The sequence below is a fragment of the Thalia democratica genome, chromosome 9 (assembly GCF_965202585.1).
Source record: "Thalia democratica chromosome 9, ktThaDemo2.hap1.1, whole genome shotgun sequence".
Lineage (NCBI taxonomy): Eukaryota > Metazoa > Chordata > Thaliacea > Salpida > Salpidae > Thalia > Thalia democratica.
Genome location: NC_139173.1, coordinates 30,884,708 through 30,897,652, shown reverse-complemented (window position 1 = coordinate 30,897,652; position 12,945 = coordinate 30,884,708). Strand labels below are relative to the sequence as shown.

General features: G+C 28.4%; 1 protein-coding gene across 1 annotated transcript; it reads right to left on the bottom strand.

The window, feature by feature from the left end:
- Window positions 1-386: 386 nt before the first annotated feature.
- LOC145843823 (U4/U6 small nuclear ribonucleoprotein Prp3-like) lies at window positions 387-12,313 on the bottom strand. The gene is made up of 14 exons (XM_082951061.1): window positions 12,237-12,313; window positions 10,771-10,937; window positions 9,669-9,770; window positions 9,149-9,291; window positions 8,025-8,182; window positions 6,532-6,625; window positions 5,943-6,143; window positions 4,972-5,141; window positions 4,419-4,495; window positions 3,860-4,006; window positions 3,205-3,418; window positions 2,143-2,345; window positions 1,270-1,370; window positions 387-800 (listed from the first exon to the last, which is right to left on the bottom strand). Exons 2-14 carry the CDS (start codon window positions 10,913-10,915, stop codon window positions 705-707), a joined length of 1,851 nt encoding a protein of 616 aa, XP_082807187.1. The 5' UTR covers window positions 10,916-10,937; window positions 12,237-12,313; the 3' UTR covers window positions 387-704.
- Between the last annotated feature and the right edge of the window lie 632 nt (window positions 12,314-12,945).

The window sequence follows — 12,945 nt, the reverse complement described above, 5'->3', positions numbered from 1 at the left end:
AGATAACCCAGAACTAATGTATATTGTAATTGCTCTTTATAGTTATTTCGGCAACTAACATATGAAATAAAAAGTACGACAAAATCAAATAGCATAAATTAAGCAGCCTAAAAAATAGTTTTTTTCTAACCTATGCCAATAGCATTTGGCAAACAATTAAATATAGTTATCTATAGTATCATAATTTTTGAGTTATCAAGAACTTAATTTAAAATTAAATGTCCGAGCACAGAATAATTCTGATAAGAAGCGACTAATTTTCAGATTTATTTTGTAAATTATTTCATGCATTATTGGAGCTTTATAGTGACAAAGGAACAATTCAAGTCTACAAGGTTTATTACAAAACAAAATGTGAACTCAAATTATATTACAAGAAAGAGCTCTAGCATTAGTTAAAAAAGTCGTACAATAAGTTGCAAAGACGCCATTGTTAAAAATATAAACATTTCAGCTGAGAATACCACACAAAAAACAACATGAAAAAATTATCACTAAATAAAAATGAATAAAAGATACCCGTAAATTGGTTTTTAACACTTAAACTGAAGCATGTCATTGAAAACCTTGTGAAAAACTAATCCTTAAAATTGTTCCGTGAGAAAAATTATAATAACTATAAAATAATATTGAACAAACTGGGATATCCTTTTAGTATGGTAATATCATGGTATAATGAGCAAACCATCTTTCCAGCATGTAATCTATTCATTCAGCACCGCATGCGCGTGTGCCAGATCCCAGTACTGCTTCACTTTGTGCTTGGTGAACACCTCTGCTGCTTGCAAGTCGTTTTCAACCTTCAACATATTTCTATTTAATTTTTCAGTGCAAGATTACGTGTAAAACATTGGTTTTTACAACGGTACGTATAATACAACAAGACATAGTAAATGAACTAAAAAGCTTCATTCAGAAAAATACAATATATGAAGGTTTGTCAATATACTTATTCTTTTATATTCCTTTTAAGTTTTCAACCTTGAGTAATAGTTAAAGTAATCATTTCAATATAACTGTTTTGTGTAAAGCTACATGTAAAACTTTAAATTTTTTACAACATTGTACAAGCTATGAAAGTAATAAAGTAGAACGTTTAAAATGGATCTTTAGTTGAGTAAATATTGTTAATAAAATTTTGTTAGTAACAATCATTTTCTTTTAAATGAGCAAATTTACCTTTTCCATGTTATGTAATTACAGATAACAGATATTACTGGTAAGTTAACACGAAATTATATTACCGATTTACAAAAGATTCAAATGTACCTGTTTGAAAGTCATGTCGCCGAAATTTTTCTTGTGGGTCGTTCCCTCCCACAGCACTTCGCACCACTTCGTATCCGACACAACTTCTTCATCATCCTCGTCTGTATAAAATTAATAAGCATTAAAGTGGTAGTTGTTATTGATTAGTATCAAACTTTATACAAATACTGCGAGTTACAACAGTGCTTTCAATGTTCAACTCTAAAAACAGAAGTGGACATTGACTGCACGAAAGAAACAAACGCAATCTGTCTACCATTAAAAAAATGTAAATGAAACATTTGACTCAACACATTTCAGAAAGCTCAGTTAAGACTTGAAAATAATTTTGTCAAATTTTAAAAATTAAGCGAAAAACCTTGAAAAACAGTTACGCTGAATAATTTTCATAAAAACTTAAAAAAAGACTTAAACAAACACACTCACCTTCCAACTTGTAAATGAAAAAGTTCATAACACGTGAAAAAATATAAATGTAAAATATTAAAATCCAATTAAGGAGTTCAAAATAAAAATTCTTTTTAAGTACAAAAACCACCGTTAAGTTATAAAAATGTATATGAACAAAGAAAAAAAAAATTTTAAACACCAACCTTCCAACTTGTTACCATTTTACATCATAAAAACATCCATTTAAATTATATAAATGCAAATAAAAACAAAAAACACCTTTATATACAAATAAAGAAAAACATATTTTTTAACCACCAACCTTCCAACTTGTTACCATTTTACATCATAAAAACACCATTTAAATTATATAAATGCAAATAAAAACTCCAACACCAATTAGTTGATACTTTTATAACAATACCAACCAGTTATAAAAATGTATTTGAACATGTATACAAATAAAGAAAAAAAATTTTTTACCTTCCAGCTTGTTTCCCTTCTTGTCCTCGTCCCACTTGATCCTGACCATCATGAGCCGCTCGAACTTGCGCTGCGCCTTCGGTCCGCCCTCCACCACGACCACGTTGATGTTGGGGTGCATGAGCGTCATCCCCGTCATGTACAGTTGCTTGCTGTTCATCTCGATCTTGTACTTCTTCCTCGGATCTCTTAATGTTCGCACTCTGTTGAGGGGGATTTTAATTGAGTTTTTGACAAGCGCTTAAATCTAATTAGTTTTCTTTGTTTTTTGTTTGGTTCTAAGCGATCGTTTAGATCTATTTTAGCTACGTTCGCACTCTTTTTAGGAGTTTTGTTTATGTGTATACTATATGCAGGGTTGCCAAATGCTTTTGGCAAACTTTCTACAAGCTTTCAAAAATTCTTCCATGTTTTTAAAATTACACGATTTAGGGTCTATTTTTAGGTTATAATTAAGTTTTAGGTAAAAAACGTGTTAAAATGGTATTATGAAATTGAAAAGATATATGAAGCTTCATTGTGGTTTTAATTAAAAAAATTGGATGATGACAAATAAATTTTATCTATAGAATAGGTTTCAATAGATTATACAAATCGAAATTTTACTACTTAACAAGTAAAAGTTGTTCAAAATTCCTCAAATTCCAGGTATGTTTAGCCTTAATCGTAACTTCCAGGTTTCTTTACTTAACATGTAAAAGTTGTTTAAAATTCCAGGTTTTCCCAGGTCTATTAGTGATTTTTGTTCAAGATTTCTCAAGTTCTAAATTTTTTTACAACCCTGACAAAACATTATTTATCAAACACTAACAACTTTTTTTTTTAAAGCTAATTTTATATCAAACATTTATATCAAAATTTAATATAACAAATGACAACAAAAAAAAAACGATCATATCTTCTAAAAGCGTTAACGGCTACTTTTCAACTAAGCTTATGGCAACTACTTAGACTATTTTTTATTTAGACAAACAAACTTGTTTTACAACAAATAACCACTTTCAAACCAAACTTTAAAAACTAGGAAAAACACAAAAACTTTATAAACAAACAATCGCAAACTTGTAAATTTTGACGTGGGTCACGTCGGTGGTGTCCTCCTTCAATTTCCTGATCTTCTTCTCCCGCCGCTCCTCCTTCGTCAGCTTCCGCTCCTCGTTCTGCTCCTCGTGCTTCCGCACCCGCTCCTCCATCTGCCTCCGCACGTGCCGCTCCACCTTCGTCGGGTCCTTCACCGCGTCGTTGCCCAGCACCCGCATCAGGTTCGACAGTTTCACTGTGGGGGAAATTTTCAAATGTGACTGAATGAGAAATTTCTTGGTACGTTTTCAGAAGAAAAAAACTGGAAGGGGATTATTTGTTTTGTTGATTTTTTTTTGTTGGAAATTTTTTTTTTGCGTTTTTTAGTACTTTAGAAAACTCACTTGGTAAGTAAAAAAAAAAAGGACAATAACTGTATTCTTTAAAAGCAGTAAATTTTTTATCTAAATTCCAGAGAAAGTAAGTTATTTTACAAGTATTATTACCTAAAAACAGACTACTAAATCAATAAAAGAACAAACATACTTTTTCAACAATTCTAATTAATTTAATAATAGTTAACACTTAGTTCAAACAATAAATATTCTCCTTATTTTTCATAATTTTTTTAAATTTATTCATTTACTTTTAGGTCATGCTAAAACAAAAATCATACAAAACTTTATTTTCTCCTCACCTTTAGGCTCCGGCGGCGGCTTCAACCCCAACCTGATTTTCTCCTGCTCGTCCTTGAGCGCCTCCATGCGGCTGATCCTGCGCATCTTCTTCCGCTCCTTCTTCGTCAAGTAAGTCTTCAGTACCTGGTCCTTCGACCCTCCCTGCGCTGTGTGACGTCATAATGAGATGTTACGAGAATGTGTAAATGAATATACGGTTGTAATAAAAAATATGACAAGTTGGAATCTTATTTTTGCTAAATGTAACCTAAAGTTCTTTTAACATCTTAATAATTTAATATTTTTTTTGTTTTGCAATGTTAACTTATTTTTTATGTTTAAAAGTAGGACAAAAAATAATTATGTTAAAACAATTTACGAAGAATATACTTAGTATAGAAAAATACAAACCTTACATAATGGCCAACTAACAATTTTTTGGAGTGGATGAAATTTTTGACAGTTAAAACTGTGAGCTTTCTACTGAGTCTTTTGCCTTAACAAAAACTAAACCTTTAATTTGTCCCAATACACTTATCTAATTTAATATATATATATATATATTATAATAAAACTAACATGGTGGTTCAACTTGGATCGGATGCTCGACCAGATTGGTGATGGCTTCGATGTCAACCACGTATTCGCCTGTCTGCCTGTTAGAACATATAAACTTTAATGTAACAATTTATATCAACTTCGGTATAACGAATATCAAGTAGGTGCCTTTGTAATGTTAATGTGTTTGTGTGTTTACGTAAACTTCGGATTGCTACAAAGCAATATGAAGTTTAAAGAAGCTATTGTTTGTCCCTAAAATTAAAATTATTAACTTATAAAAGATGCATTAGACATTTTACAACATTTGGTGGGTTACTCCTTTTTTTTCAAAGTTTTATATAGCCGACGAAAATAAGCACTTTCAAATAAAAAAGTTGGATTTTTCAAAATAAATAACTTTTAATCTAGTAAACTAGACATTCAAAAACATTATAAACAAGAAAACGCAAACTAAGTCATTGGGTTTTAACACGTACGCTAAAAAAAGTATAGTCAACAAAAAATAATCATCTCAAAAAGTATTGAGATGCGTAATTGTTAACTTAATTAGAATCACAAACAAAAAACTGACTCGTCGGGTTTGAACACGTACGAGTCCCACCAGTCCAGCCCCTCGTCCGCATCATTATCCTCCTTCTCGTCGACGATTGAGGGGGCGAGGAGGGCCAGCTTCGAAGCTTTCTGAATTCCCGTCCGCTTGGCCGCCTGGGATATCTCGAACTGCAGCTTGTCCAGCTGAGTCTGAAGAGAAAAATATTTTATTTAAAAAATTTCGAACATAGTCTATGTCTATGCCTGTGAGACAACAATTTTAATGACTCTTTTTAATTTTAATTATATCTTCGTTAAACCTATTTAAACTTCTCAAACTGCAGCTTGTCCAACTGAGTCTAAAGAGAAACATATTTTGTTTTATTTAAAAAATGTTTCAAATTCTTAACATAAATGAAACCTAAAGGGAAGTTACCTATATTATTATTACTTTGTTAAAGTATATATTTTAAATATCTCAAACTGCAGCAGGTCCAATTAAACCTGGATGTGGAATGTTGCTCTTAATGAACATTTGCTTTCCTATAAGTGCTAATAACATAAATTTCGAACTTAGCTTGTAATTATTAGGTAAAATGTTTTACAATTCGTGTACCGCTCAATTAATTTATAAAGTCCAATTGAGTCTGTAATGAGAAAAATATTTTGAACATCTATATCTGTAAGACAACAATTTTAATAATTCTTTTTAATTTCAATTGTTTCTTTTTAAACTATTTTAACCAAACTGCAGCTTGTTTAATTGAACCTGGGTACAGTATGTTGCTGTTATAACAAAATAAATTTCGAACTTAGCTTGTACTTGTCAGGTGAAACATCTTAAACTTTGTACTACTCAAATAATTTATACATGTTTTTTTATAATTGTTGAAAAGAAAAAGATACCTTTACAATTTGTTACCAGAAAGTATACCGTGCGGCACAACACTCACCTAGACAAAATATGTATCCAAAACTTAATAACATTTAAGGTAACAAAACAAAACAAACTTTGGTCCTCAGCTTCTTTCCCATGCGCTCGAACTTTCCCGGCTCGTAGAACTTGAATGATCTTCGGGGCCGGGAGTTTCCCTCGGGAAGCTTCACCCTGCTGTCGAAGTAGCTGGAAGTGGTGCTGATCGGTTCGGACTGCTCCGGCTTCTCCTGCAGCTTCTTGTGGAACTGCTCCTGCTTCTTCGCTTTGATGTTCGCCTGATGTGAATGTTGAATGTAAGTAAAATGAAAAACATGAGAGTAGTGTGAGAAAATTACTACTAATTTCAAGCTAACAGTTCAGGAACAGTTTTAGGTTCTAATGCTTTTCTATTTTATTTACTGATGCTATACTTCAACGAGTTCGACTTTTATAGAAAAAACACAAAAACGTATTAATTCTTTCTTAAACTCAACTACATACAAAATGTAATTTTCTATAGTTTTTTTATCTACCAGAGGTTTGACCCACTTATTCAAACTACTACAAATACACATTACACCTACCGCACTTAAGCCTGTGATCAAACATAAATCAAAGTTTACACTATTCAAACTTATAAAAACCGGCTGGTAATTTACTGTTATATTATTATTACAAGTTCACCTTCAAAGTCGGCGCCCTCTTGGGAATGCTCAAAACTTGACCTGACGAGTCGATGGTTCTCCCCTGGTCGTCCAGAATCAGTGGTTTCGGTGCCCTGAAACATACAATAAAATTTTAATCTGAAGATAATCATTTAAGATTTACTAATATATAACAAAATACTTTTTTAGATAAGCAGAAGTACTTTAACAACATAGTAGAATAATGACTGTTTTTATTAGAAATGTTTTATGTTAAAATAAAATAGAGTTTAGGATTTGTGTTATAAGCTATACACTTTAATACAAAAAATTAAAAAATTTTCTGTTATAAACAAGAAAGACCACACACACAAATTTCAAATACTAAACATTTTTTTTGTTCAGGTATTTAATTAAGACAAACCAATGATAAACAGTCTAGAATATTCTTAAAACAAATATTTAGCCAACTTTAAGGCCATTGGGGAGTTAAGCTGTGTTTTTTACAAGTTGATCTTATTTTATAGTTTTTTTAATCTTCAAGATGCTTTATATCGTTTTAGAAATTTCGAATTATTTTTTGAGATATGACCAATCAAAGTCAGGCCGTACAATAGGTTCCTTATGGGAAGGGAAAACTAAAACAGAGAAAAAAGACTATTTTATTCAAAATCTATCTCCTCCCTACATTTTTCAAGCAATCTTCTTCAAACTTTCACAGTCTAATCTTTATACAATAACAAAAAAAAATTTTACTTTGGACTTTAAAAACTTTAAAGTAAAAATTAAAAAAAAAAGACTTTATTTTTTGTCTTTTTTTTTTATTATTAAAACTCATAAGTAACATTTTTTTCTTTTAATACAAGAAACATTTCCTGAAAATTTGAAGAAGATTGCTTGAAAAATGAAGGAGGAGATAGATTTTCAGTGAATTTTAAAATTTCCGAGAAAATTGACCCCGAAAAATTTGCGGTCCATACGTATGTATCGGAAACTTTTTACAAAAAATAAAATTTCTTACTAGTTAAACGATATTTTTGAATTCTATAAAAACTGGCTTGTAGTTTGCACTTAAAGCTTTCATATAAAAACCAAAGTTAATTTTAAAAAAAAAAATGTAACTGTTAACTTAAAACTTTTTAAGTTTGAAAGTTTTTATTAAAATAATATAACATAAAGCCTAATTAAAATTTTATATTAGCTTTAAAAGAATGATTTTTTATACTTAATGAAAATTTTGTGTTTTAAAACTTTGAAGTAACTATGACTTTAAGGTTTTCTAACAAGCGAATACTAAGTACAGTATTAACTTTGCGCATTGGTTTTCAAAAACCACTGACTTATTATTAAATCAATGTCAAAAAAACTGACTAAAACCAGACTAAACAACATCAAAACTTTAATAAAAATAATGAAAAAATCATAAACTATTGCATATTAAAAAAAAAGCAAACAGAGGATTTACTTTACTTCTTTCAACTTAATAAATCATGCAGTTTTTAATGTATTATTACGAAAGTATGAACAACCAACGTGGGCTTCTCGGGCACGGGTATGTTGAACGGCAGCTTCAAACCGGGTATGCTCTGCATGCTTACCAGGTTGGATTTTATTTTGTTCTGCAGCTCGGCGATCTTCTGCGCTTTTATCATCTCTTCCACCGTCTTGTTTTGCGGCGCGGCTGTGAACCCCTGAGAAATTATAATCTTCATAAAATTATGAATAACTACAGTGTTTTCAAGTCATTTAAAAATGTTTTTGATTTTTTTAAACATAAAATAACTTTTCAAGTTTTAAGTACTAAACGTGTGATTAAAATAAAATATATTTCTTTCAAGCATTTTCCTAAAAAAATTATTAGTTAATTGAAACCCTTTTCTGCTATTTATTTTCTAAAACTCTTAATTTTTAAAGGTTATAACCCCTGTGAGTTATAACCTTTAATTATTTAATTAAGTTATCAAAATCTACGATATTTTAAGGTATTTAAAAAAGTTATGGATCATTGACTTTTTTTCTATGATAACCCTTTAAAATTTCAATAGCTATACATGTGAAAAAACTATAATAAAATATGCTTCTTTAGTTCAAGACTTTTCTTTAGAAAAATAGATACTAGCTATCATTAAAATACTTAAAGTATAACCTTTTTAAATAAATCAACTTTTTTGCAATTTATTTTCTAAAATTCTTAAGTTCAAAGATGTGAAAGCTTTTAAGTGGTTTAGGAATGATTCTTAAAATTTTGAGGTCTATAGCTTACAAACAAAAAAGTAAATAAACATTATTATGTGAACTTGAATTTTTCAAAAAAAAAATGAAAAAATTGAGTTCATATGTTTGTATAAAAATTTTATTGTGTTTACATATATAATTTAATTGTACTTACATATACACTTACATCTTAGTCAACTTTTTTTTTAATTATATAAAAGGAATTGTATGAGAATGAAGTTTAGCTTTTGTAAAATAAAATACTTGACCACTACTGTAACCAATAAGTCTTTTAGTGAAAACTTTTTTACATGCTTTTACACTCGTACTTTTCAGGACTTGGTTGCTATAAAATTAATAATATAAAAAATTGAGCTTATTTTCACAATAAAAAAATGGTTGTTATGTTAGCTTACAAAACATTCAAAAGTACAAAAACAAACCGTTTTTTTCTGCTTGCTTGCAATTTTCTTTTTAGCTTCTGCCAGCATTTTGGCGATTGCAGACTGGTTTGGCACTGCGGCTTCGGCTTGTCCTTGCAAGTTGTCTTGAAATTTGCGCATCTTTGCCAACGTGTCGTCTTCGTCTGAAACGTAAACTAAAATTTAAATCAAAAATATTTAGAGTCATGGATAAGTCCAGTGTGGATTAAATTTGTGTTATATTTAAAACTAATATCTCATATTTGCTTTACTAAAAAGTAAAACTTAATTAATACCACTTGTGAATTTACAATAAAACAATACTTTTATACTATTTAAAATTAAAACAATTAGAAAGGCAACATATAAAATTGCCTTCAAAATGTATCTATACTTATAGCATGTTTATTATTTTATTTTTATTGCTATCATAATAACTTATATATAGTAAAGTTTATTGCATGTAACAATTAAGCATTTTTTAAAGGTTGAACAAATAATTAGTGGTACAAATAGATTTAAGCATGAACATTATACTAACCAACTGTTGACTTTCTTTTCAAACCCTTCTTTCTTTCAATTATAGTAAAAATTTCTTCAACAAATTGTTTGGTGTTGTTTGGCATAACACGTTTCATTAGTGCTGTTAAAAAAAATTTAATTGTAAAACTACACAATTTATATTCTTACATTTAATTTTTTTTAACTTCTTGACTGTAAACAGTTCCAGCTAAAATTTCAGAAAAAAATAGGGAAATCCATGAAAAATAGAATAATATAGGGAAAATATTTTTGAAAGTTTTAACTCAAAATTAAACTCAACCACATTACCTTGCAAAATGACAGGGTAACTGTTGTGAGCTAGTCAGATTTAAAAAAATAATTCTACAAGTATTGTGAAATACAAAGAGCAAATACTTTTTTACCATTTTTTGCATTTTAAACTACTTACCATTTATACTTTATTCCTTCAAAAATAAAATAAAAATTAATAAAACCCAAATAAAATACTATGTAATATCTTGATAAATTTATTATATTTAAAACTCCATTTTTTAAAGATATGACTCTTAAGTATAAACGTTTTAAGCATTTAGCAAAAAAAATGTCTTAAAACTTATCACAAAAGTTTCAAGTACTTTGCAAAAAAAAATTCTAGAGATTTTACAAACTTTTAAATTAACCTAGGGAAATATAGCAATTTTCAAAAAAATGCAAAATCTAGGTAAGTGGGAACCCTGTGTATAATTCACTGTAAAATAAAGTAATAAACAAGGGTAATTTCAATTTCTGCAGTTTTATATTTTACACTTTTTCTTTCTATTTTCAATAGGTTAACTAAGTGTTTAGTTGTAAATTATAAGAAAAATTTAGATAACTGCTTTTTTTCAATTAAACAAAACAATGCCTGGAATCTACTTTTAAGTTGTGCAGGTGCATGGCTGAAACTTTATTATAAGATTTCAACTGTATAAAATTTTAACATATAAAAGTATATAACTTGCAAATAATTATCTTTATAATTAAGAATTTTCAGTAATAACTTCCTAAGAAAGAGTTTATCAACTATTTTTATTTTACAACTATTTTACACTAATCTACAATAAAAAAGCTTGTAAGTCTAAAAACCAAAACACACTCACTTGCAGTTTTTTCTCTGTCTAGGCGCTTTTTAACGCAGCTCATAGCAGCTGACAGGGTGGACTGATCCACTTGGCCATACACATTTTGCATGGCCGAGCCGATGCACTGCTTGAGTTCCTTGTCATCCACCAATGGTGTGTCCATGGTGACTTTTTTAATATTAATTCTGTAATAAATGTTTATGTAAGTCACTTTAATGCTTCAAAATTAAATGAAATTAGTAATTTTGATGAAAATTGTGTAGTTAGTTTTGGTTTTAGAAAGTAGTTACAAGCAGTATGTGTTTAACAGTTTTTATTGCAAAACTGGGTTTTACTTAAAGGGATCATGAAGTAAAAAACAGTATTTTAAAATAGTAGCATTTTAATTTTAAGATTATATTTGAAATAAAAATTGTGATGAAACTTTTGATGAAAACTGGATTCAAATATTCTTTTTATCAAAATAATGATTCTTAAATATTATCTCCTTTATTTCAGGTTATATACTGGAATGTTTTAATTTAAAAATAAGACAATATTTTAATACCACTATGGTTGCCTCTTTCTAAAGCAAAAAAGCTAGCTTGAGTTACATTTAAAAAGCCTTAGCTTACCAGAGTATATAAAAAAGTTAAAAAGAATAGCAAAATTCAAAAATTAAATAAATACTGTTAATAAAACTTAAACAGTAGCCTAAATAAATGTCAATACAATCAAAATGACAAAATACCAGAGTATTAAAAAAATTATGAAAAAAAAAATTAAGTCACCAAAACTACCCTGAGAAGCACAATACACTAAAACTAGCCTGAGACTTGCAAAAAACTAAAAAATAAGCCTGAGTCAGCCTTAGTTTTTCAAAAAAGTTCAAAGAAGCCTGAGTTGGTCTAAGTTAGCTTAAGTTAGCCCTTTTTTTTAATTTCAAACTAGCCTGATATATAAGTAGTCTGAGTTTGTGGGAAAACCCTGTACCGCAACAACTTACAAATTTATTATTATTAACTTATCTAACTCCTGTTATTTTATCATAATAAATTTTATTTTTATTATTCAAACTCAACTTTTCAGATAACTATTTGAGTTTTATTTATTAAGACTTTATTTATCTAAAAGGGTTCTGCTGCAGCTTAGAGTGTTATCACATTACTTTTGAGAGAATATTTTTTTCAAACACTAAATTATTTGACACTAAAATATTTTTTGGTTTTCACTTTCATCAGTACAGCATAAAAACTTTCACTATGAAACAATCATTAAACTACACTGCATAAACAGCAGTTCTCATGGCTACAGTTTTGGATTAGTTCTAATTTTAATTTATTTCTAAATAGAACTCATCAGTTAGACATATTGAACTTCTAAACAAGCTTTACCAAACATTAATATTATTTTTTGTAGGAAATGTGTAGAAATGCATGGTCTAGTGTAACTTTCAGTAAATTTTCAAAAGAGTTTAAACTTTGAAAGTTAAAATAACAACTTACAAAATTAATTTTAATCCCTCTTCATAAACTTTCTTTGGAAAATATATTCTTTATAAGAAATAGGGAAACTAATTAGCTGAAAAAAACAACAATAATTAATATAATTTGAAAAAACTACAATTAATGTTCATTACAAATCATAGTTGTCTGTAATAAATATATTTTTAAAGTTTAACAGTTAATTTACTTAAAAAAATACTTATTTCCTTTTTAAATTTAAACTTTATTAAGTTTAGTGAAATTTATTTAGTTTATTTAATCAAAAATATTTTAAATATTTTAAAGAGTAATTTTATCAATTAATTAAAATCATGAATTATCAGAGAAATTTCACTATTGTTTTATAAGAAAAACAATACTCAGTTTAATACTCAATTTCTTTCACATATTTAAATCAGGGATTTTAGAAGATATTCTAGTACTATTTTCAATATGATATCACAATTTTTATATCACAATATGATATTTAATTTTTTTAATCATTTAATTTTAACAGGGTTACCATGATTTAATGTAAAAAGCCAACCTAAGTGACCAAAAACTAGGTTAAGCTACAACAAACTTTTTTGAGTAAGTCTGGGTTTATTTAAAAATTGAAAATAAATAGTAAGAACCAACTAAAATCAAATGTTTTTATTTTTGACTTAATTTAGAAATAATTTTATAATGGTAACAAAATGAATTTTGTCTAGAAAAAAAACATTTTAGT

Excerpts from the sequence above, each read along its gene's own strand:
- LOC145843823 (XM_082951061.1), bottom strand. The coding sequence starts at position 10,915 with ATGGACACACCATTGGTGGATGACAAGGAACTCAAGCAGTGCATCGGC. Across the intron at positions 4,496-4,971 it reads TACGTGTTCAAACCCGACGA|GCAGACAGGCGAATACGTGG; the intron begins GTCAGTTTTTTG and ends ATGTTCTAACAG. Across the intron at positions 4,007-4,418 it reads GATCCAAGTTGAACCACCAT|CGCAGGGAGGGTCGAAGGAC; the intron begins GTTAGTTTTATT and ends GACGTCACACAG.